General features: G+C 42.8%; 1 protein-coding gene across 1 annotated transcript in view; it reads right to left on the bottom strand.

Moving 5' to 3' along the window:
- The window catches only part of Atp8b4 (ATPase phospholipid transporting 8B4 (putative)), a 255,715-nt gene that overhangs the window by 59,270 nt on the left and 170,358 nt on the right, over positions 1-26,087 (bottom strand). The window contains exons 14-18 of the mRNA XM_023724062.1: positions 19,042-19,207; positions 11,984-12,172; positions 4,661-4,776; positions 1,265-1,429; positions 313-424 (exon numbers count right to left, since the gene is read on the bottom strand). Coding sequence (XP_023579830.1) covers positions 313-424; positions 1,265-1,429; positions 4,661-4,776; positions 11,984-12,172; positions 19,042-19,207 — 748 coding nt within the window. The remainder of the gene's footprint in view (positions 1-312; positions 425-1,264; positions 1,430-4,660; positions 4,777-11,983; positions 12,173-19,041; positions 19,208-26,087) is intronic.

Raw genomic sequence — 26,087 nt, 5'->3', positions numbered from 1 at the left:
GGGGTATCTTCTGCATTCAAAATACAGTGTATTTTCTTTATCCAAATCACATGTTCATTTTTAGGACTTTTGGTCTTCTGAAACTATAGGACGTGGAGTCCCGTATTAGAAGGCAGAGCAAGTTAAGCTTCCTTGTGTAATTTAGGTGAACTTTTACATATTTGAGCAAAGTGTGGGCTGAAGATAATAGGCAGCTACTTTGCTTGACTCTCCGGAGCCGCCTGGTCTACCCGTTGGGCTGCTCATTCTGTTTATTAATCATTTTAGCCCAGAGTTCAACTTCCTCCTCCTCCTCATCCATTTTCAAATTACCTTGTTTGTCTCCTGTTAGAACCCAGATCTTAATGTTGGCCAGCGATAAACTCGCAATGGTTTCGATCACACCTTCTTGTAACTTGTCTTCTACAGCAGTGGCACCAAGGAGCTTCAGTGGAAAATGGAGAATCACGTATGTTAGCACACGGAACACAACGTTCACGGCATCTATCACTTTTGATCTCAGAGTGTGGAGGTCACGGAGTAGCAACTGAGGGTGGCAGCTGTTCTGTGATGATATAGCAAACATGCTGTCATGTCCAGAAGTAGCCTGGAAAGGACCCCAAAAGCAAATGTCTAAACCAAGCCAACTTGAGGGTGGAGATCCTGGGGTTAGGGTGACATACAGGAGCCTGCTTAGGTGCCAGGCTAACATCAAGGGTCTGAAGCTGAGTGGTCCTCACTGACTTAACTGCTTCCGGGAGGACAGCAACAATGGAAAGGCCTTGGCTCAGCCAAGAAACCATCACAGAAAGCGAGCACCATTGACCTACACTACCAAAGCAGCATGTGCAGAAGGAAAAACAAAGCTGCCTGTGCGGTGGTCATCCCAAGATGAACAAGACACGCTCCCTAGTACCCACAGGGCCTAGCTTCTGTGCCCCTGGCTCTAGGCAAGAGCACTTTCTAGTGCAGACACTTCAGACTCTCCCAGTCTTTGGATGGGTTAGGTTATGGCCCGTTCATAAAGCAGGGAGGGAAAATCAACCCATACTAACATGAAGGGCACACTGGGAGATCATCACTACGAGGGAGGCTTCCATGCTCAGTTCTTGGGAGCTTCCAGCTGCACAAGCTACTGCAAACACCAATAAAGTGCTGGGACCACCCACGGCCAACCCAGAGCCCGCACAGAACTCAGTGTCTGAAAAAGTAGCCTCGCTGTGCACCGCATGACTGCGCCCACGGAGTTTCTACAGCCGCACATCCACGCACTGCCGAGCTGTACCGTCAGCTCTCTTTCCACTTCCTCGTACAGTCGCGCTATCTGGTCATCCCTCCCGTGGGTGGCAGCACTTGCAACCTCGCGCCTCTTATGCCACTCTTTGAAGTACTTGTCATCCACTTCTCTGTAGGCAATCGCCAAGGTCCGAAGGCCTTCGCCTGCGAAGTCCTGGAGGAAAAGGAAGAGACTGAAATCCCAGGGAGAGTGAGCCTGGCAGCACCCACAGCCACTGTGAGGAGGGAGAAGATTTCCCCTCAGAGTCACGTCATCCCAAGAGCACTACTTGGCATCCTGCCTCACTTTTATCTCCTCGGCAATGGGCAGTGGTGGGCATATTGTATCTGTATACTGTTCAAACCTGTAAGGCATATGCCTGTAACCCCAGCTATATGGGAGGCTGAGCCATGAAGACGGCAAGCTTAAATCCAGCCTGGGCAACACAGTGAGACCTTGGATCATAATAATAATTTTAAAAAGGCCTGGGGATGTAACTCGGAGGTAGAGTACTACTAGGTTCAACCCCCAGTACTGCAAGAAATAAGTAAATAAACAAATCCTTGTAGGGGACAAAGACAGCTTTGCAAAAGAGGCTCTGCTGAGAGGTGATCAATGATGCCGACAACGGTTTTTATTATTAAAAAAATTTGGGGGGTGCAGGGAGATAGCTCAGTGGAATAAGAGCTTGCCTGGCGAGTGCAAGGTCCTGAGTTCAATACCGGTACCAAAAAAAAATTTGGATGCTCTAGAGAGCCAAAAGGGTACAGTAATGAGCTACACGCACCATATTTTTTATTTTTAAATTTGGGGCTTACAGGTGTGGCCAGCTGGTACTTAGGATGCTGAAGCAGCACATGTTAGTTTCCAGTCTCCCTTGCACGGAGAATTGGTCTTCTTTGGTGGCCCCTGGCCAGTGGAGAGCAAGGACCGCAGAGGCCCATGGCCCTCTGTCAGATCTGGGCAGAAGGTGTTTTAGGGAGCCGCAGCCAGACCCTCCCCAGAGTTACCACACTCCCCTTCCTGGTAGAGCTGTGCCCAGAATTAATCCAGGCCTGCTCTGTCCGTGCTTGAAAAGTCTCCTAAGGAAAAACTAAAAATAAATACCAAATGAATTCATCGGTGTTAAATAGCTGGGCAACAGAAGTTTATGCATCTCATGTAGAAATGCGATGATAATAATACAGGAGGAGGTAAAAGGAAGAACAAGGAAGCCTCCAAGTGAGGCTGATTTGCTTTTCCTCCTACTGCGCAGCTGCAGTTTTCAGGCTATGTGAATGTTTCATTTTAGTGACAGAAAGTTTTTGAAATTTTGAAGACACCATCATCCAGCCAGGTCAGCTTTTTTTAAAAAAATCTTTTATTTTTAAATTTTAACCAATGATGTTCCGCACAGTTAGTAGTTAATAGTGACTCAAAGCCTTTCTTTTTCCCAAAAGAATGGGACACGATTCTTTTCCGAGAGTCTCAGTAAACAGACAGCTGCACACAACGGTTCTGGTCTTTTGTCCTTCTACAAAAGGGGGAAACTGGAGGCTGGTAGCGGCTCCAAGTCTCCCGGAGCCACAAGGGCAGGAACACGCGGGGACCGCTGCTGGGAAATGCTAGAAACCTCCCCCCTCGCCTGGGCCTGCGACGGCCGCTTTGTGAGGCTGTCCTCGGCAAGCCAAGCACTTCGTGGCCGTTTCTGCTCCTTTGGCACTGCCTTTGGGCATGACTTCTCCACTGTGCTTTGGCTTAGGGCATGGATAGAGATTTATGCACAAGTCAAACCGGGACTCACTCTAACTAGATGAATAAGAAGTCAGCGCATACTGCAATAGTGCTTTTGAGCCCAGAGATCATGAGAAAATGTACCCAAATTTATCACATAGGCAGTCGGTGGCATTCTGAAGATTGCAATCATATTTTACAAGCCCTGCTTTCCAGGACCACCAGTGAGCACCCTTCTGATCTGAAAATCTAGTTACTGCCTTATAGCACTCTTTTGTCCTCGTAATTTGCACAAACACTCCTTCTCCTTTAACTCGCAGCCCCACTGGCATTCGCAGTGCCTTTCTCTGTGTTCTGCGCTGGAACAGTGAATCAACTCAAGGATGACATTACAAAAGAGGACAGATGATTTAGGTTATTTAATTAGTGCATGAAACACAAGCTTAATCCTAAAAGAGCACTGGAGCGAGGTCTTTTCCTATCGTCAAACAATTCAAAATCAATAATTAAATACAAATTTTAAAACTTGAGAATCTAGAAGGCAAAATAAATAGGGTGAATGAAGCAAAGAACAAGCCAGGCTGATCTTGCCAAAACTAAAAAAATTCTTTTGCACAGATACATAAAAATACCAAGTTAGGCTTCCTGTACGTTAGTATGAAAAGAGAATACGTGAAACTCAAGGGCCTTGTGTTTTAAGGCAAAAATCAGATAGTTATGATTCCAATGTTGTTTTCATAAAAAAAATCTAAGAAAAAAAAAAGACTATGCCAGCCTTCTGGAAAAGATTAAAAGAAAATCAAGAATGTTCTATTGGAAAGACAAAAACAATAGCTATGTTTGTAACCAATATTACTAAACCATCATTTTTTAAACTTAAAGGCAGAGTTTTTTATATTTTATTTGTTTGTTTTTAAGGATTCGGGGAATGTTTTATATTAACTATAGGGCCTGACAAAGAACATGAATCTTCAGTAATTTTTAAAGAGGGAAAAGAAGAAGTAATGAGAAAATGAGAGTTTGGACCAGCTTCCCTCGGAGTTCACATGGGGTTAAACAACACCTTAAGGACAAATGAGACTTGCAGGTTTGAGTCACATAACATTCCCAGGAGCGCTGGGCGCAGCTAGGCGCAGCTCCCTGTGTGTCACCTGCTCTCGGAGGGTAAATCAAAGAGCAAGCTTTCCCTTCAGAAGGCTTTCAGAAGGAAATTCTGCTGTTTTGGAAGGTGCAAACTCGCAGCACCTGTGATGCAGAACCTGGACAAAGGACCCTCAGGGAGAGGGCTGACATCAGAGCCCATTTACCCTCCTGGCCCGAGCACAGCCTCAGCCTCTTCCTGGACTGTCATCCACAATTCCCCTGGACAGCACACACCAGAGCGCAGGAAAAGCAGCTCTCCAGTTCTACTTCCTGGAACTGACCCAGGCTTCCAGGGAAAGGGCGCCAGCCCCATCCAAGTCCCCTGAACACTGGCTGGAGTTCAGGGCCTTGGGGTGTGGCTCCCACTCATGCCATGTAGAGCCACCTGCACTAAATGCACAAATGTGAAACCAGAACCTGGACCCTCCTGGGCACAGCTTCCTGTGCATCGGCCCCGGGCTATTCCCTGTTGCCGGAGTCCAAGCAGTTCCCTGATGCTTCTGAAGTAAGATCCAGCCACCATGCCACCCCAAAGGCAGAGGCACTTACGCTGAGATGGTCGGATGTCAGAGACAGAAGGTCCTTGCTGGAAGGATGCAGTCTTTCAAATAGGATGGTATCTGCTCCTTTGGAATAGAGCTTGATCTGCCCTGCTGGGTTTTGAACTGAAAGAAAACAAGTGTGGAAAAGTGGATCCTCATCAAGAAAATCTGTCAAAACTACTGTAGTGAGGAGTTTGGAAAAGTACATCGTGTTGTAGCCAGTAGTAAAATATTCAGTGACACTGGCTAGGTCATATCTAAGCCACTGGGCTCCCTTCCTATGTTACTAACCTAGAAATATTCTTTCTGCTGGAATCCTCTGACTTTCCCAAGTCAGAAACAACTGTTCCTGCACTGATGTGTGGGACTCTCCTATTTCTTTGCCTGCTGTTGCTGATGGATTGATAGATTGGAATTAAACCTTCTGTATCTGAGCAGAACGCAGAGCTGTTTAAGAGTTCCTAGTGTGAAATTCAAGAGTTACTATTCAAATCCCTGTCATCATTCTGCCAAATTGTCTCCATATGGAATTCTAGAAATGCCAGCCATGGCTTCTGCATCCTTTCTTGGCCCTTGCTGGTTTATTTCTTTGCTCCCTCTGCTCTTGGAAAGCCCATGTATCCTTAGCCATTTATTCTCAGGTTAAGCGTGGCAGAAGCATACCCTACAGAGTGCTCTTAAGAACTAAAAACAAAGCCTCGACCCTCTTCCTATAGAAAGTCTGCTGTGATGAGGCAGTGTTTTGACCTCCCAGGTTTATGAACAGCAGCCGTCCCTACCTGCAGGCCTGTCACCAAAGTTTTCAGAACATCTGACCCACCTTTGTAGGCGTGGCTTCACAGCTTGACGTGAAGTAGGCACTTGAGAATTATTTACTGAAGAAATACATGAATGAATGAGTGACGTGGCTATATATGTCTTCCTTCCCAGGAGATGCTTATAATTTAAGACGGCTGTGTGGGTCCCAGCTTCCTGCTCTGAACATTGTAGCCCTCATGAGCTTCATCAATTAAATCAAAGAGCATTCCAGACTTCCCACTTAATTATACCTTTTCTCTAAAAGGACAATGCCCCAATACAGTTGAACAGAAATACCCACTACTATTAATTTAATGGGATATAAACTTTAGAGTTTGATTTAAAGGTTATAACAACCCAAGTACAATAATTAGCTACTCTGTCCCTCTAACCCTTCATCAATGCTTAACTTACTCTGATTTCCTCCTGGCTTAAACAGATGTAGTGCACCCTGGAAAGTTTTTAGTACACTACCCTGGACGAGTTTTTCTTCTGTTCTAAGCTTCTCTGTCTGCTTTCCTGGCTCCTGAACTCATATGGTTCTTGTACTTTATCTGTGATTTATCTGTGATTATACACTTGTGAGAAAACAAATAACCTATGTAATCAATTCACATAATTGTTCAACTAGAGGTGACAAAAGAGTCCTGGGGAAAGTTTGATTTTTCTTTTGATCTGCAACAGTCTGATTTAATAAGTTGCCCCATATTCTCCCTTTGGCCACCAGAAACACAAATGCAGAGTATGGATAGCCTACATTGCCAGCATGATTCTCTGTGATTATTTGTAGAGCCCAGAGTAGGGTACGATTCTCAAATGTTTTGGTCCTGGGATCCCTTCACACTCAATACTCAGGGAAGGCTTCAAATCTGATTACATCAATACTCAGCACCAAATATGGTATCTCTACAGCAATGATTATTATAACGGTAATAAATCTAACATGTACCAACATAAATAATTTTTTTATAAAAATAACGACATTTTCTAAACAATAAATCTATAGAGAGTTGACACTGTCTTACATGATTGAGGGTCTCTTTAAAGTCTGGCTCACTGACTACCAGCTGGGCCCTCCCAGCTTCCATGTCCCTCTGCTCTAATGTCCCACATCATGTGAGTTGGGTGTGGTAGTACGCACCCCTAATTCCAGTGCTTTGGGAGCCTGAAGCAGGAGGATTGCAAGTTCAAGCCCAGCCTGGGCAATCTAGCAACTTAGTGAGACCCTGTGTCAAGATACACACAGGCTGGGATGCAGCTCAACATGAAGGCCCCAGGGTGGAGCCCATTCTCATACCAAACACCATGCATATATACCGTGTTACAAAACTCTGCAGTATATTCATGAGAAAAAGACTGAAAAAGATAAGTAACAACAGCGCAATAAGGAAAATATTTTGTCCAAATACTCTTGTCCTTGTGCAGCGTCTGAAAAACCTGACCATCTCTATCTCTGTTTGTACACAAAACAATGTTTAAACAACTCAACTTCGAGCATCCTTTCTAGTTGTGCAATTCTCTGAGTTAATAAATACCTTCTATACTTGATGCCTTTTCTTAACCCAGACCCACCCTTTAAGTCTGAGATTGTGTAAGTTAATTTTCATGGAATTCTGCCTAAGTTTACTTACTAAAAACATTTGTATTTCTTTTTTCCCAAGGATTTGGATCATCTCTGTTGAAAGTTAATAAAATCTCAGTCACATCAGAAGTTAGACTTTTGAAAACAAATTTAAAAGAACACAATACCTTTACATGGTCATAGTAACATATGGGCAAAGGTCGCTGTTTTTAGGTTATAAATCTTCTATTATGTGTCCTTTAAGTAACAGACAAAGCTCTGCTCCTCAGAAATATTCTGACTCTGTTTCTTCTCCCATCCTCTCCCTGGCAACTGCACATGTGTTTGGTCTCAGGTTCAGGCACAAGGCTGACTGCTGCTAAATGGGTATCGCCTGTCCCAAACATCCACAGCGTCCTCTCTGACCTAGCCTCCCACTACCAGCTGAGCATCTCTTGGGTATAACCAGGCCCATCAATCTCACACTGGATATATTCACCGTCCTCTAATGAGCTGCTTCTCCCATGACCTGTGTCTGCATTCATCCCCCCCAAAAAAACTAGATATCTGAACACCACCCAAAGTTGCTCCTGCTGCCACCTGTGTGGACAACAGAAGGGGGCGAAATGTATGGGCCTGCACTTTCAGTCCATGGTCAGTAGCTCCAAGGTAGAGAGATCATGGTGGAAAGGCACAGGAAAGGAAAGCTGCTCGCTTCGTGGAGCCAGCAGAGAAGGGAGCCTGAGATTTGCAGGGACCAGAGACCAGAATAGATCCTTCTAGGTTACACCCCAGAGACTGCTTCCTCCAGCAGAGCCCCACCTCCCAATAGCAGAATCAGCTACAAGCTCATCGGTGGAGTATTCTGCGAGTGGTCCAGCCACCTCTCAGCAGGCCTGCCTCTGGCCACCTGCGGCTTCTGGGCTGTGTTTTTGATCCAACTCATAACACCAGGTTTACTAATTGAGTACATCTGTACCCACTGACAAAATCTGACAGAGATCAATTCATATTTAGATGCAACAGACTTAAATCACAGCTCTGGCCTCAGAATGAAAACCCTCCTAGCACTGAATCTGTACACTGATGATAGGATGAATGAGAAACAACACCAAGCAAGGAAAGAAAAAAGAAAAGAGGAAGGTGGAGGAGGAGAAAATGGACATGGAGGGAAAAGAGAAGAAGAAGGTGAAGAAAAGGATGATTGGAGGTGGCAGCAGCAGTCACAAATGAGCCTTCATGTCTACATGCTGTTTCCCCCCTCAAGCCATGTGACAGTCATGAGAGCAGGATCATTTCTTGCCTAGTTATCAAACAGAGACTCTTCTGTCCTCCTAGAGCCCCTCTCACATGCCTCTTGATTAAAAACCAAATGGAGCCCAAACCCAGCAGCCAAGCCCCTGTGTGCTCTGTGGTGAACACTACCTTTCGTCATGTGCAAGCCATTAAGGCAGACATCTGATGCTTGCGGTTAGGCTGTGATTTCCCCGTGCCTGTCATCGTGACCGATGCTGAAGCAAAGCCAAGTCTCCCTGTGTAGCAATCTGAGGTTTTTGTCAACACGCTCAGAGCAAGGAGAGACCAAGTCTGGGCCAAAGCAGCATCACCAATACATCCCTACGGTCATAAAGAGAAGACAGCTCCCACTGCAGCGACATGGAGCCAACACCTAGAAGTAGCGTGTGTCCCCCTGAGCAGAGGATGGCCTCCAGCTTGTTGTCATAAAAATAAACAGAAACAGCTTCAGATGACATTTAGTTTGCACTTGTGAGGGCAATCTTTCAGGACCAGTTTCTGGTGGAGACCTCAAGCCCTACCATTGCATACGCACGCTTTTTCCACTATAGAAATGGACTTAACACAGGACCTGAACACGTATAGGCTACAAAGTTTGGGATGTATCTTATTTAATACCTATTTGTTATGGCTGCATCTAGTTGTCCCCTCAAAGCCTCATGCAGTCATGGGGTGGCTTCTGGAGTTTGTGACTGATTCTTGATCTAGTGCTGGGATTGTGGGTGTGGGTGCTGCATGCACCCTGGGGCAGGTCATCTGCATTATAATGTAGGAAAGGAAGAGAGGACTGCTAGCTGCTGCAGCTGCTGCAGCTGCTGCCCCTTGCTTGGCTCTGTGCTGCTCTCTGCCACCATGAACAGCTGCCCTCTTCCGCGTGCCACTCTGCCTTGGAGCCAGCCAAGTATGGACTGAAACCTCCACTGTGAGCTAAATAAACCTTTCCTTCCTTAATTCTGGGTGTCAGGTATTTTGTCCCAGCAATGACAGAAAAATAACTATAAACTATTTATAGAAAAGTGTCTGCATGCCAAGCTGTGTTCTTGGCCCTGAAGGGCTTAAGGCTAAGGCGTGGTGCCTTCCCTGTCTAGGACTGGAATAGTCATGAATCTTTGAGGACTGCTATGAAGCTGATTATGAGCCAGGCACTGAGAAGAACACAGGCAGAGACAGTTATTGGGAGAATAGGAAAAGGCAGGTGGCATTTGAACATTACTAGATGAATAGGATTTTTTTAAGAAAGAGTAGTAAGGAAAAGCATTGTTCTATATGGAGAAAAAGGCACCGCAGAAGACATAAACATGCACAATGCATCCCAGAGGCAATGAGGTCTAGTGTATGGCATTCAACTTGCAAAATAGAAGCAAAGTAGGTTGACATCAGATTGTAAATAGTCTCGCGGGTCTCTCTAAGGACTTTATCCTTTAAATTCTAGGGAGCCATCGATGTTTCTTGAGTAAATGGCGGCACATCAGGCCTATGTTTTAGAAGGAGAACGCTGGTGTCTGCAGAGAGGATTATTTTTAGGGAAACAGTTTTGAAGATATTGCAATAATGCAAGCAAGCAGTGACAGGACCTTAAGTAAGCCCGTGACATTGAGAAATCAAAGAAAAAAGACAAAAGACCTTTAGTATAAAAGGTGGTTTCTAGAGTTATTTTTGGAAATATTACTCTGATGCCTTGTGGAGAAAGGGTTTAGAAACAGGCTGAGAAAAGAGAAGGAGACAGGGTTGAAAAATGTCTCCCACTTCTCCAGGAAAAATAATGAATAACAGTTGAGGATAAGTTAGGTTAGGGGAGTAGTCCTCAAATTGTGATCTTCTGACCTGTACTATCAGCTAGAAAAGTCCCTCGCTGTCAGCAGACTCTGACGCTGGAGGCTGAAGTCCAGCAATGTGTCAAGCAACCCAGTCCAGCAATGTCTTGATAAGCCCTCTGGAGATTCTCATAGGGGCTAACGCTGGAGAACTCTTACCCTGGAGCCATAAGGATGTGGTCATATCACAAGCAAGTACACTTCAATAGAGGTCAAGAGGCCATACTTTAGAAGAGACGATCCTGGGCTCAAATATTGGCTTTGCCTCTGCCCAGTTATGCAACCATCTCTGGGAAGTTACTTAAAATCTTTACGTTCCATTTCCCATGTATTAAACAAAGGTAATATACTAATGAAACAATTCAATAAAAGAATTCATTATAAAGTACTCAGTTCACTGAAATGTTTCCCATGAAAGGTAACTGTTAATTTTAATTCAGACCATAGAGAGGACAATAGTCATGATAAAGAAAGTTCCATATTTAACATGAGATTTTAGGTAAGTATAGTACAATTTCTTCCAGGAGAACATTGAAAATCTGTGAATCTCAGGAAAGAATAAAATGGAAGAACAGGCAGGAAGGTCACAAAATGGGCCAAGGCCATCTCACACAAGCAGCAGAGATCACCACAGGAGAACACAGGAATGAGAAGATTAAGGTGTGGGGTGAGGGAAAATCGTCAGCAAAGGAATCAAGGAAGAGAACACTGGACAGAAGGAGGATTGGGAGTCAGCAAGGTTACATAGCAGAAAAAGAGGCAGGACAGGGAAGAAGGCCAACAAGACTAAACATTACTAAGTAAAAGAAATATAGATGGGCAGGGTTACACTGGTGGGTGGATACATAAGCAATGTCCACCATGTTAGGTACTCCCAGGTGACAGGAGCTTCTGACTAGCATTCCCTCTTGTGGAAACAGAAGAACCCTGCGGGGCTAAACAGAGGAAGAAAGCTGGCCTTGAGAAATCCATCTGTGGCAGAAATAGAAAGAACAGCTTGGAAAAATCAGCAGGCCTCACAATGTGGACAATACTTTAAGGAAACAGGATGGTGTAGAGTCTTGTGGCCTGCAAGAAGGAGCCACTGATGGAAGGACATCAAAGCACAAGCACAGAAGAAGGCAATAAGGAAGATCAGAACGGCACCAGGGAGAGCCTCAGCTTTGAAAAGTAGTTGGGGTAATTGTCCTCTGATCGGGAAAGGAAGCAAGTGGTCATGGGGGAGGAGGAGAAAGGGGAAGAGCGTGTGTTCATGGTGGGCCTCCCTGAAGCAGAGGCACAGCACTGAGGGTTAGCACTGAGCCAGGGAAGCACAGTGTGGTGGTGGTGGAAATTCAGGGTCTTAGAGAATGGGCTCCGACAACAGGGTGAATAGAGAAGGGACGTGAAATGCAGAGGCTGCTCCTGAGGTCTACAACCATTGGCATGTGCCAAGCAACCCAGAACATCACCCTGAGCTGGCTCCAATGCCCGCCAGTCTGCCTGGGATGAACCCCCGTGCCACAGGGAGCCACAGGAGCGTGGGCAGGCTTCTCCATTTCCCCACGTCACAGCTTCAGCCTCTGTAAAATGATGCAGCTTACCTGCCTCCCCATGGCTGCAGTGAAAATCAGTTAATTCAAGCCGAACATTTGGGACAGTGCTAGACAGAAGCATAGGAACCCTTGATTTAGCATTGATTGTTAAATGTCAATCAGGTTTTACTATAGAGCTGAGACTAAGCTGAGTATCCCAGGAATTGACAAAGTTACAAAAACATCACCACTCTCAGCACATAGCCAAAAATGCAGTCATCCTTGAAAAGTATCAGTATAACCACAGCACCATTGAGATCAAACCTAATCCCAGCCGCCTACCATACCTATGACAGACATCCTTTTTCTGATATTGTTGAAATCCAAAAAGGCAAGCAACTGGTAGGTAACAAGCGTTCCCAGTTCTTCTATTGTTATTGAATCTGGAGTCCGGGACTTAAAAATGAAGCCATAGTTGCTAGCAGCAGTTACCAGGGCCCCTTCATCAGGTGACTGAACTTGGTAAGTTAGCTTTCCTAGAAAGGGAAAAAAACAACAAAAAAAAATCCAAGTATATCAAAGTTGAGAATAACTACTAACATAGAATCCCAATGCCATTCCCAGCTCATTCTTTATACCCAACTCAACTAGCAGCTTTAAAAACACCTTTCCTATCTATAGGCTTTTGCTTCCTACCCACCTACTGACCAGGTGTCTGTCCTCTGGGATACCTCCAGGACCCCCATATGTACCACCATATAGTCCTTGTCATCTTTTAGGAAAACGTCTGTTTCTAAGGCTGCTTTGGCTCTGTGCTGCCCAGAGACCAAGCTTTTATGTTTTTGGTGACTAGAGATGAAACAGGGATATTACATACATTAAGTCAATTTAATAACTACAGCTGAAAAGCATTGGTTCCCCCAGCAAGATCTGACTGCCAAAAGACAAGGGAGCAGCTACTCTGAATTCCACCTCCACCAGCCACCAACACCCATTTCATGAGGACACACATAAGAAATCCATTGGAATGAAATCAAACCAGGATCTCAGTCTCCATTACTTGATACTGCTTGATACTGTTAGAGTATCAACAAAAGAGAGAGGAGACAAAAAGAAATATATATATATATATAATCTTTAAAATATAGTGTCAATAAAGTAAATCCTTCTATGTAAAATGATATCCCATTTGTAAGAACAAATCGGAAAAAATAGGCGAAGTCAGTCATATTTCTGATTTATAGTGATCGTTAAGATAAATGGTTAAGAAACCCATTTATCTAAGTCGTGTATTATTAGAATACACTATGATTCCTTTGGGTTTAAAACAAAACAAAAAAATCTCTACTCACTTTTATACACAATACAAGACTAAGCATGAAATGATCATGCAGAACGTTACCACTAGAGGCGTTCGGAAAAGAAACTACTGCTGTGCCCCTATGAGTCTTTGTGTTGTATTGTTTTACTTGATGTAATAGGCATGAATTAATTCTTGAAATTAAAGAGAGGAGAACTCAAAGCACTTGCTCGATCTCCCTATGAAATCATATAATAGCATCTACCATTGACAACATGGTAGGTCAGGTGCGAGGGCTGGCCTCTTTTGCTGCAAATAACTTTAAAGACATGTAATGTTTTTGATTATATACATTCACTGGCCATAAGTAAGAACTGTCCTGGTCAGACTAAGGAAAAGAACACCAATGGCACTGGAAACAAATACTGCATGCAGTTCTTGCCTTGAGCGCATTTGCTAAAGTAAGAAAATTTCATCCATGGTCTCCAGTCTATGTAGACTAGACAAGGCACAGCCAGAAGCTCCGAAGGTAAGAAGAGTGATGAGACCACCTCTTACAGCTGACAAGCTATATTTAAAAAGTAAATTGGAAATCTGTTCCCCTTAAAGAGACCTATAGCGAAAACTGCCTATCTAGATCCCCATTTATAAGCATAAGCACAGAAAAAATACTATGCCGACACATTATGACCAAACGCTAACACTCGTGTATACTTACATCACGATCTCACAATATCTTATGGCTTAAGGAACTCAAGCTGAAAACATAAAGGAAAATGTAAATGCAAGTCCTTTCTGGAAGAGCCAACCAGACCCAAGGAGTTTCTATAACCACAGTTCCAAGAGAAAGTGCTGGCGCATGGTAAAAAGTCACGAAAGTAACAGTAAATATGGCACAGCAAGAGCCATCACAAACAAGAGTCAGACGCACACGCACCTTAGATCCCAGATGTGCTAGGAGCAGCACATGTGGTGCATTTCACAGAGCCCTAAAAGGTAAATACAGTGTGAAATGAAGCAGAGTGGAAAGAGAACAGCAGACCTTATAGAAAGAACTGGTGGGCTGTGGAGATAACTCAGCAATCTAAGTGCCTGCCTGGCAAGCATAAGGACGCGGATTCAATCCCTGGTACCACACGCTGTGCCAGCCCCGTGCCGTGCCAGCCACCAAAACTGCTCATGGTAGCACACGTTTGTGTCCCAGTGCTGGGGAGGCTGAGACAAGAGGATCACTACAAGTCTGAGCTGCATAGCAAGACCCTGTGCCAAGTAATAAATAAATAAAAAGACCAAAAAAAAAAAAAATGGTGGTGTGCATAAAATGGGAAAAAATTCCAAAAGGTATCTCAGAAAAACAAAGAAATGAAAAATAAGAGAATGATTAAAGACAAGGAGTGGCATGAAAATCCATAACATTGAGGATGTCACATCACAGAGAAAGTGGACTGAGGGCAGTATCCGAAGAAATCTATGGCTGAGAACAATATAGAGGAGGTAAAAGATGGCATTCTAGGGACTCAAGAACGTCAATGAAACCTAAGCAGTATGCATTTTAAGGGCATATCTATACTACAAAAATGATGGAAGACAAAATTTTTAAGAGGCCAGGAAGAAAAAGACTGATTACCCTCAAGACACATCTAGACAGCTGACTGCAGAATGCAATCGGAGTAGCTTCATTTTGCTGAGAGAAGAGCATTGCCCTAAAGTTTTCCATACACATACAATATCACTCAGCAGTAAACGCAAAGTCATTATGCATCAAATTTCTGAGAGTTTGCCAGTACGAATTTCTAAAAGCCAAACATCAACTCAACAGATTAGAGATGAGAGGAACATTGAAGAACATAGGAACTGGTACACACATGAGCGAACCAAACAAATATTGGCTATGAAAATAGCAGCTGGTGGGTTCAGAGAGAGTTAAAATACATGACAAGGACACATGACAGGAGTATTAGATAAGTCAAGACAGTCTTCCAGTAACAGAGGATGGTTGTTTGGCCGAAAGAAAGGCTAGGTTTTCAGAAGTTAATTATGATAATATTTCTAGGTTAAACACTGTGAAGAATACAAATATAAACTGGATGTGGTGGGAGGCCATGTCTATAATTCTAGCACTTTTGGGAGACTGAGGCAAGAGCATCATAAGCTCAATTTCAGCCTGGGAAATTAAGTAACTTAGGAGGGCCCTGTCTCAAAGGTCCAAAATATTTGAAAAGGCTGGGGATGGAGCTCAGAGCAAAGTCCCCAGGGACACACACACACACACACACACACACACACACACACCATCACCACTGGCATGACAGTAAGTCTACACTAGTATCTAATAAAATATCCTTAAAATATATGAAGCAAACATAAGTAAAACTGCGTGTATATAATAGCTATATTTAGAACCTAAATGTACATTCATTTCATGCATGCATTAAATATTTATAGAAATTGAAAATTTACCAGGCCATGAAACAAACACCAGCAAATTTTAATCTTTTTATTAGTTAGTTAGTTAGTTAGTTAGTTAGTTAGTTAGTAAGTTAGTTAGTACGCAGCTGAGACTCATACTGTTTCTCCTGTGTCAGCCTTCCCAGCACTGGGATTATAGGCATGCACCACCATGCCCAGTTTCAGGGCTGGCACCATGTGCCTGGGGTTCTGGGGCCAGCATGGCATGCAGTACTGGGGATCAATCTCAGGTGCTTGCACTTGCCACCAGGCAGGTGCTTAGACCACCAGACTATCTGCCCAACCCAGCAAATTTTATAAAACTGGCTTAATAAGATTTTAAAAAATAATTTTTGTTTTATTTATTTTCTTCCCCTAAAATCACATGGAAAGAACCCTTCTAAGGGACTTAGAATTCCCACTTCTGTTTTGAAACTTCATCTAGGAGACAGGGCGGCAGATGAATGTCTTCTCCAACTAATTCCCCATACCTGGAACATTGCTCATTTACAACCTGCACCCTTATAAATTCTGCATCCAGCTGATTTTAAGTATGTCAGATCAGGCTTCTGTTTTTTCCCATAACTTACATTTGTAGAGAAGGGTTTCTATTTTTCAATGTACTTTAGCATACATGGATTTCATGGAGCCTTGAGCTACCTGCCCCGTAACTGAAAGGTTTAAAAGGAAAGCAAGTGCTATTTCCCTTAGTGATGTACTCCTTCACTTGGAATTTGCTATTCTAAAGCAAGAGGCAGAAACACTTGAAAGTTTCATATATCTAATTCTCCTTTTCTAAGTAGTAGAATCAGCATTAGTCTGTGTCCCCTAGAATGATTAAAATGTAAAAGAATAATGACACTAAGTATTGGTAAAAAGTGGAGGTCACAGAACTCCCCTGCATTGGTGAAGGGAACTTCATGTGTTGCAATCATTTTATAAAAAGGGCAGGTTCTCAGAAGGGGAGACATAGGTACACTATGACCTGGCGATGTACATTCCTAAGGATTTGCATCCCCTTTGACAATTAAAACAAATACTTCTAAAAGACATGAAAATAGTGGTAGCTGTGCTACTCATAAAGGCCCCAAACCGGAAACAACCCAAATGTAGATCAATACAAAACTAAATGTGATATATTACTGCAATGGAATATTACTCCACAATGAAAAACAAGCTAGCAGTTGATACAATTCAGATGCATAACAGAAGCATGACACAGAATAAAAGAAGAAAGACACAAAAGGGCATAAGTCACATAATCCCACTAATATCAAGTATAGCAATAGACAAAACTCATCCTGAGTGATAGAAATTGGATGAGTAGTTGATGCGGGGTGTTAGGGATACTAAGGTAAAGGATATGAATAATCTTTCTGGGGTAGCAGAAGATTCGTGTCTTAAGAGGAGTGATGGCTGCCTGGGTAGCTGTCGTTGCCAAATCTCATCAAACTACACATCTACAACCCACACAGTTCAGGGCATCTCACTATAACAGAATATGGAATGTTCAGAAGGACGCAGAGAAATACTAACGAACGTTACCATTCAGCTACCAATGTGAGAACTATCTGAAAGATCTAATGTGGCTGTGATCACTGAAGAAACAAAACTAGAGGAAGATGCATCTCTGAACATTCACAGGAGAAAATAAACACAGAGGTCCGCACAGCTCACAGAGATGGCCCAAACTCAGAGTCAACCAATGAGAACAGAAGTGGCATTGGGGCGGCACTCTGGGAACTCAGGAAAGGCTACCCAGTGCTGAGGAGCCCCTGGGCTCTTCTCCTGCAGCTCCCCCTGCATGGCAGGAGGCCCCCAGAGAGCCCTGGAAGACCTTTCTTTTCCACCAGGCACAGAGTCCAGCCCGGAAAGTACCAAGATCTGAGTTTGAAGACTGAAGCCAAGAAGACCTCAAGGTTCAAGGAGTGATCAAAGCCGATGGTGTGCGTTTCAATTTCAGAAGATGTGTCACAGTAACAGACACATCGCTATTTGGCCTTCTAGAAATCCTCCCCTCGCTTCAAACACCCTCATCCTGTCCTTCTTGCCACTTTCTAAGTCGGTTCTGGAAGTCCTCTATCACGAGTGTCTGATGAAAAAAAAAAATTCTATACTGAACGCTGCTGCAAGAGCCATCCGCCTGGAAGGCGGGCTGGTGAAAACATCTCAGTGTGGCCTCATTTACCTAATTCACTGGATCAGGTGCCACGCAGCTTCTGGCTCTGCCCCAAAGTCAAAATGGCCCTGAAAGGTCAACCTCTGAGTCAGTCCAGGACATCAAGGTAGCACGACAGCACAGCTAAGACAGGAAAGACGGCTTCTGAGCTGCTTCAGAGACTGGCAACACCAGTGGGGTACGCGTGTTCAAGGTGAGGGTTGGGATTTGGGGCAGCATGTCCTTTGCCACAGTAATATCTTTAGGTTAAATATATGCCCTATTTTTCAATCACAACTCATTGCTGCAGACTTCCATCAGGACAGAGAAAGAAAAGGGAGGAAGAAGAACTCATCAGCTGGTGCCTTCTGCCTGGCTGGAGCCTTGTGTGCAGCGCTGTCGCCCAGGGGAGGCTCGACAAGCATGCTGTGCCCCCTGAACTGTGGGGAAGGCCCCTGCAGGCAGGACAGGCCCCGCACAGGCCCTGCGCCTCCCGCACAACCTCGGGAAACTGACTGCTGCAACAGGAACCTGTGTTCTCCGAAAAAGGTTCTCACACGCGAAGAGGACCGGGCAACCACAAATCATGCGACATTTGAGAGCAACATGAAAGTCAGGCACGGACACTTGAAGCATAATAGGAGAAACAAAAGCGCCATCAAGCTAAGCATAATTAATACCCTCAAAGGGGTCTAGAGAATATCATAACGTTAAATGGAAAACAGACTGCTATTAAAACAAAATGGGCTTTTTGAAATGAAATAAACTCAAAGGCAGAGATAAAAGAAACTTATTTAAAGGCATACTCCCAAGTGGAAATATAATAATTCCTCACTCGTGTTAATATGGTAAAGACTAGTTAAAATCATAAGTTAATTATATGAATGGCCAAAGTGCTTAAAATCTGAGGAATGGGTTCGTTCAGCAGCATCAAAGAAAAACATGGTGGCTTAATTAGAGTCCCAAGTGGGGAAAAAATTCCGGACAACACCAAGTGTACACACCAGAAAGGTGTCTATGCGCATTTGTGTATACACGCACACACAAGTATAAACGTCTCTATATAGTTTACTTTTGACTTGAAATCACTGGGATAGTAACTTTAACTTGATGTCAGAATGCAGGAGAGTGTATGAAACAGAGCGGACGAGCACGATGGGAGGGGAAGGCGCTGACCCAGCCTTGGGCTTCTCCCGCGGCAGCAGCTTCCCAGGCTCGGGAGGCGTCGTTCTGCTCCATCACAAGGCCTCAGCTCTGTCGCCCATACGGCCTGTGTGAGGGCCTCTTCCCCTGTCTAGCGCTCTTGGGTCTTCGCTCTCCCCTGGACACTGTTTGTCTTTCTTTAAACACTCTCCATGTTTTTGAGAAGCATTCAGGGTACAATCAAATAAAAAGAGAAGCTAGCGACAAGTCAACCCCTTATGCGCTGTTCTGCCTTTAATTCTAAATCTTTCAAATTTCCTATCAGCTTTATTTTGACAGCGAGGCTCCCCACTTACCTGAGCTGTCCTCCTCCGACATTACAGTGTGGCAGAGAGCAAGCAACCGGAAGAATTCGTGCACTTTGGGGTCTCCGGATCTGATGGCTTCCTTCAGGCTGGGGTCCAAGAACTGAGATGACCTGTCTGCTTGAGAGTTCTCGGAGAAATCCATGGGCTCTTTTTTCTGTAGGAGAACACGAGCAAAAACAACCGCTCATTCAACAGTAATCTTTTAAAATTCACAGTTGCTGCCTTCAAATGTTTTCAGCTCTCCTATGATATTGCATCCTTACGTGACGTACGGATCTACTATGCGTGCGAATTAGGACAACTGTATGTAGCAATTTGCTATTCATGTCGTCTCTGGCCCACTTTGAAGGTGATAATAAATATTTCAGAGCCACACACCAGTGCAGGGAATCAACCAGAAATATTCAGAGGAAAAAATCTGCAATGCTCAAATAATGAAAAATTTAAAAATCCAGAAAACAGAAACTTTTCTGAAAAACTTACTTGGTGGAAAACCTGACCTGACTTAATTTAAGAGCAACCTCTGGCATGGAATGCATGCTTTTTTAGTCCATTTACTATTTGTGAGTTAATATATCCAGTGCAACAATATTGATCAATATTGGAATATTGATTGATTACTGGGCACAGGTTTCCCTGAAGACGTGGCATAATACAAAGGCAGACACACCCTGTTTTCTTTCCACAACTAGAGAATCCTGAAATTCTAAACACATCCAGTCCCTCCCTCTGTCCTTGGTAATGACAAATCATATCCTGTCCATTTTAGGAGTGAATCACCATGTAGTTCTCCCCTGAACACTCACAAGGTCTTACCAGTACCGAGATCACACAGTTTATCCAGGATCATCATTAATGTTTTATTCTTAAAGTTTTCATTAATTTTTACAATGTAACTCCTTTCACTACCTTGTCAAAGTGAAGCAATGCTATGTGCAATTTAAATCACTCATTTCAAGTTTCAGAACTTGTAACACGGGCAGTAGGACTGGAGCCAAGTAAGGGCCGGCCTGATAGCTCAGCAGACTGAAGTGTCTGCTTAAGCAGAGCACAGTGGCTGGGGGTTCAATCCCTGGTGTGCCGTGCTGGCCCACCCCGCTCCATGGGGCACCCTGAGACAGCGACTGAGATTGGGCATGGTGGTGCATGCCTGTAATCCCAGCACTTGGGAGGCTGAGAACAAGAGCATCGCTGCAAGTCCGGTTTATGTAGTGAGACCCTGTACACCATGTACACCCTGTAGATGCTGTAGATCCTGTCCTAAGTACGGAGGAAAAGAAAAGAAGAAAAAAAAATGAAGCCAATTATGGGTCCTTTGTTTTTTAATACAAGATTTGTTCTAAAATTAATAATACTAAATAAAATATTTACTATCATCTCCAAAGTGGGCCAGACACTATCTGAATAGCAAATTATTACATACAATCCTCCTAATAAGCATGCGTAGTTGATACTAGTACCTCCTTGTATAGGTGAAAATTGGAATGGCCACAGTCATCTATACAGGAAGGGGCAGTCAGAACAAGACAAAGCCCAAATTTCCAGCTTTAAATACTTCCCTGGAGTGCGGGGAGATGGCTCAGTGGAATAAGCACTTCCCTGGCAAGCACAAGAGCCTGAGTTCAATCCCTGGTTCCACAATAAATAAATAAATGAATAAATACTTCCCTGGAACAATTCCTTGATCGAGCCCAGGAGATAGCTCAGCAGCGGAAGCACCTGCCTGGCCAGCGCAGGGTCCCGCGTGCCATCTGCCAAGTGCTCACAGTTAGTCACGTCTTTTTGTTTAAATACTTGCTCTGTTTTAGATGCTCAGTGTCCCCCAGGTACACATAAAAGGCTCCTGCTCCAGAGGGGCCACATCGCCAGGTGCTGCGGACCTGCAAGAGGTACGCCCTAGGTCACTGGGACTGTGCCCTCAGCCCAGACCGCAGAGCCAGGGGCTCTCTGCCTTTCTGTCCACGCTGACACCTGCTCTCCCCGTGAGTCCCTGCAGTGATGCACCATGCTTCTCCACCCTCACCGGCCACCAGACAAACAGTGCCACACCAGCTTGGGCTTTGAGTCTCCAAATCTGTGAGCCAAATGAGCCATTTCCTCCTGTAAATAAGCTACCCCAGGCACTTTGTTGCAAAGCTAACCAAAGTGCTACTTTTAATCTATTCAAGCAAAGCTATACATGCAGATACCTATAAAATTAACTATGGCATGAAGTTTTATCAAGTAAAGAAATAGGCTTTGAGTTCAATCCCCAGAACCACAAAAAAAAAAAAAAGAAAGAAAGAAAGAGGTCTTTATCAGTCCCCAAATAAATTACTCTCAAATATAAGAGATATATTGGTTCTGCTAGAACTCTATACTATGCACTTATACAATCATTTCTAAATTTAGAAATGTTTGACCTTACCTAAAAAAATTTCCTCCCACAATTAAATGTTGATTTAGTTCATTTATTCAACTTCCCATATTCATTATTCAACTTTTCTCTGACATAGATAAGCATATTTTAATTTCCCTCCTGGTTGCTTCTATAACTTTCTGTAACATATGGAAGAATTTTTGGTCTTACTTCAGTCCATTAATTATACTCTCCTTTTGGTAAGATAAAGTGTTTCTCACCCTTACACCCTCCAACCTCTCCTTTGTTTTGTTTTGTTTCACTATAGAGGTTTTAAGTATTTGCATTCAATTTAGTAACCAAGATTAATAGTTTTTCACTGTTCTAAAGATTGACTACAAAGGCTGGAAATGGATAAAGGGTGTGTACCTAAGTCTGGGTTTGAGATGTGGTTCACAGTACTTTGTCCGCACAGGTGCTCCTGGTCAGTCACCTCAAGGCTGACTGGCTACCCCATCTGCTACTCCAGCTGCACCATGGATGTCCCCAGACCCTCCCTGGGTGGGGGTCATTGTCTCCCCAGCTGGTGCCTTGTTGTTTCTTAGCTGATTCCCTTGTTCCATTGAGCCATATTGAAGGAAGTGTAAGGAAAAGGTCAGGAGACACACATTGCCCTAAGTCTTCCTGCCTGGTGATGTCTGGGTCTGCCCTCAGTTCAGTCTAATCCAGAATTTCATGGTGAAAACCACTTGAAGAGCTTCCTGCATTGTGCTTGCTCTACCCTTAAGGACAAATCTGGTGTCTGCGATAGGTCATTGGTGGACGGCTCACTTCCCTCCAGTGAAGGCTATAAATCCCCTCCTCACCATAGCGTCCTGACCTCCACAGACCCTGGTCTTACTTCATTCATCCTTTGCAAGTACCACGCAGCTCTTTCAGCCAGAAGACTCAGGAAAATTCTCTTCTGATGTTTCTTTTGTAATTTTCTCTTCTTTTTTTTTCCTTCTTTCTTTCTTTTTCTGCTCCTTCTTGGGGATCATCTTATCTAAGTGTTGGATCTGCCAGCTGGCTGCCTGTTTTCTCATCCGCATTCTGATGCTTTCCCCTTATTCTACTTTTGGCAGTCTTTTGACTTCATCTTCCAACTCTTCTATTGAATGCATTATTTCATCACCTTTTACGAAAATTATTTCCAGGAGCTCTTCTGGGTCTTGTTTTCCTGTTTGTGCTCTTTCCGGAGCATCTTGTTTGGGTTTGATGGGTGCCACTGTGTCCCAAATCACCATATTGATGTTTGAGTTCTACAACTGCTGCTGATAATTTTTATTCTATTTTTAAATTTTTCTCAGGTCATATTATTTCACATATTTTGGCTTTTTATCTCTCACATTTCATCACAGAGATTTTCTCAACATCTGGTGACCTGTTACTGCCCATTGCCTCACTTTAATAAAGAGACAGATGGAACTCTGCGTAGACAGTGCTTCTTAGCTGGCAGGTTTCACCTTAGGATGAAGGACTGCAAAGGTGGCCTTGGGCTTTCAAGCCGCTCCATACCACACTGCAGAAGGCATTTCACTCAAGCATAAATGCTCTCATAACACTAGGACACACTGGCTGCCCTATTTCTACCCAGAAAATCAGTGCCATGCCTGTGTTGAACACCCCTTTGAGGCAGAAACTGACTTCCCCTATGCACTTTGAATTATTTCTCACTGAGCCAATGCCAGGTGAGTCAAGAGACATACATGCATCTAATTTAAGGAGATATTGTGGTTCATGTGCACATTTTTTTCAAAATTAAAAAAAAAGACTGTTATACACCAGGCACTATTCCAGCTGGAAGAGACTTAGAAGTAAATGAGGAAGACAACAACTCAACCCTCACAGAACTTTTCTTTTCTTTATTTTAATCAACTATTCAGTTATTTGAAATATGAAATAAGTCATTTAATTCTTGTGAAAAGACAAAAAGCTGCTTAAAAGATTATTTTTAATAGTAACTCTAGTAGTGAGTACATTCATTGTCCAGAGTTTAGAAATATACTGATCATTCATCGATTAACAGATAAGCCAGGGAATTTTGAAATAAATGCACAACTTTCTTCATCATAATCTACCATTCATCTACCATGGCTAGGCAGAACTCGGGGTTCTGAGGACCAAGTGAAGAAACGCACACTCCCACTGCCCTCAATGAGGTACTGACTTGTAGACGGGAAGACCAAAAGCCAAATGCAGTGGTACCTTGGTACGCATCAGTCACCGTTTCCAGGGAGCACACCAAGTACCAAAAATGAAGAGTATAAAACAAATAGTTCTTGGTTGGAAAAGGTAGCAAGTCAAATAAATCAATGCTGACAAGTGTTCGCTTCCATGTTGAGGACCAAATTAACAACAGCTACTAGGTCAAATTTCAAATCAAAATGCACTCAATACCAAATTTGATGAGTTTTGGAATAACTGAGGGCTGTGCTACAACTGAGTCCTGAAGGTCTACTCCAAAACCCAGGTTGGCATTTAATTGGTGTTCTATTGCACAAGATGGCGGGGTCCATGAGAAGCAGGTAAGGCCTGCTCTCACAAGTGGATGATAGCCATTACTGTGGGGATGAGGCAGCTATCTTGTGGCTGGGTTCCTGATGAATGAGAGAGTTCAGTGAGTTCTCTGACTTGAGAGTGCTTGTCTATCTTTCACCAGATTATGATGCATCAGGAAGGCTTTCACTAGGAACCCACTTTCTAGCCTCTAGTCAAGTATACTTGTGGTGTTTATAATTTACTCAGCCTTTAGTATTCAGTTGTAAAAGAAGGAAATGGACTGAGACCATATGAAGTGACAAGTATTATGACAAAGCAAGAACACAAACCAGAGGGAGGAAACAGGGATGACAAGGAAAGTTTCCTAGACAAGTAGCATCTACATTGTGACTGGAAGGATGAATAGGAGTTGACCAGAGAGAGGGATGGGGCCAGATTGTTTCAAGATGAGGGTACAACACTGGGGGAGGCCTGTGTGGGACATTGAGTGTGATCCACTTGGAAAGACTTTAAGGAGTGCATCATGGCTGATGCAACCACAACGTGGCCAAAGATGAATCTGGAAAGAGAGGAAGGGGCAGGGCCAAGTCCTTAGTGGTATCTGCCAGAGGCCAAGCTCTTCCAGATAATTACTACAACTCCCTTTCCCTATTTCTGGATACATGCACTCTAAAAGTATCTGGAGTTACAGAAGCAGGAAATCATGGGCAGAGCACCAATAGATCAATAAATAATTAGATTTTTTTACTTGCTCATAAAAATGAAAAGCATACTTTCTCCCTGTCTTGCAAGAAATCATTCTCAAAGGGAGACACACATACAATGGAAAGTAAAAGTCAGACTTTATTTTTAGGAAAATTAGTAGAATCAAAAGTCATATCCCCATCAATTAGATGTAACTGCAACCAAAGTAAAAGAAAAAAAAAAAGAATAATGAAAAATAATAATAAATAATAATGTATCAGGGAAATGATGTTAAGTACACCACCTTTAATTTAAATATAAAAGTTAAAAGACAAAAGACACAGTTTTTAAAAAAAGCTAAAAGACACATTATGAACAGATGTAAATTGTGTTACAAGAATGAAAAGTGTAGAGAAGTTAAGAGCTTCTGTATATAATTGAAATTAAATTGCTACCAACTTAAATTAGACTATTAAATTATGCTAACATGTCTAATGTAATTTCCAAAGTAACCACAAAATATACCTCTAGAACTTATACCAAAAAGGAAATCAAAGTATATTAATAGGAAAAAATCAGCATAACACAAAGAAGATGGAAATAGAACAAATGACAGGCAAAAGAACTACACTAGCAACAGGAAGTGAATGACAGAAGAGCAATAGTAAGTTAATGCCTATCAATAATCATTTTGCAAATAGATTATATTTACCAAATAAAAAATATATAGAAGCTGAATAAGTAAAAAATAAATAAATAAATGAGAGAATTGACCCAACTATGCGATGCCTGCAAGAAACTCACTTTCGAATCAAAGACATGTACTGGCTAAAAGTGAAGTGATGGTGAACAAGGTGTTCCAAGTAAATAGTAATCAAAAGCAATCTGGGGTAGCCATATTCATGACAGACAAAAATAGGGTAAGGTAAAAAAAAATCATAAGAGACAAAAAATATTTCCTTAAAAGGTTTAATTAAATAAAGAAGTAAGGAAATAGATGACATGAGTGTTATAGACCAGGTGAACCTAACAAAAATATATAGAACCTTCTATCTAACAGAAAAGTTTGTCTCAAGTACCCTGTGCTCTTTCTTAAGGATAGATCATGTGTTAGGGCACAGAAGAAATCTAAAGAAATTTAAGAAGACTGAAATTCTACCAACTGTTTTATTTTCTGTCCTCAATAGAATGATGCTAGTAATCAATGCCAGAAAGAAAAGTGGAAACTTCACAAAAATGTTGAAATTAAACAATACTTGAGTTATCACTGGTTCAAAGAATAAATAAATGCAAAAATATCTCAAGATGAACAAAAATGAAAATTCATCATACCCAAGCTCATGGAATGCAGCAAACCAGTATTAAGAGAGAAATTGACAACAATAAATAACATTAAAAAGAAGAAAGTTTTAATCCAACTTAATACTCTGAAGAGCTCAGAATATTTATTTATTTATTTATTTATTTATTT

Source organism: Octodon degus, unplaced genomic scaffold (assembly GCF_000260255.1).
Source record: "Octodon degus isolate 3935 unplaced genomic scaffold, OctDeg1.0 scaffold00105, whole genome shotgun sequence".
Lineage (NCBI taxonomy): Eukaryota > Metazoa > Chordata > Mammalia > Rodentia > Octodontidae > Octodon > Octodon degus.
The sequence above is the reverse complement of the archived record's forward strand: the minus strand, read 5'-3'. Positions and strand labels throughout refer to the sequence as shown.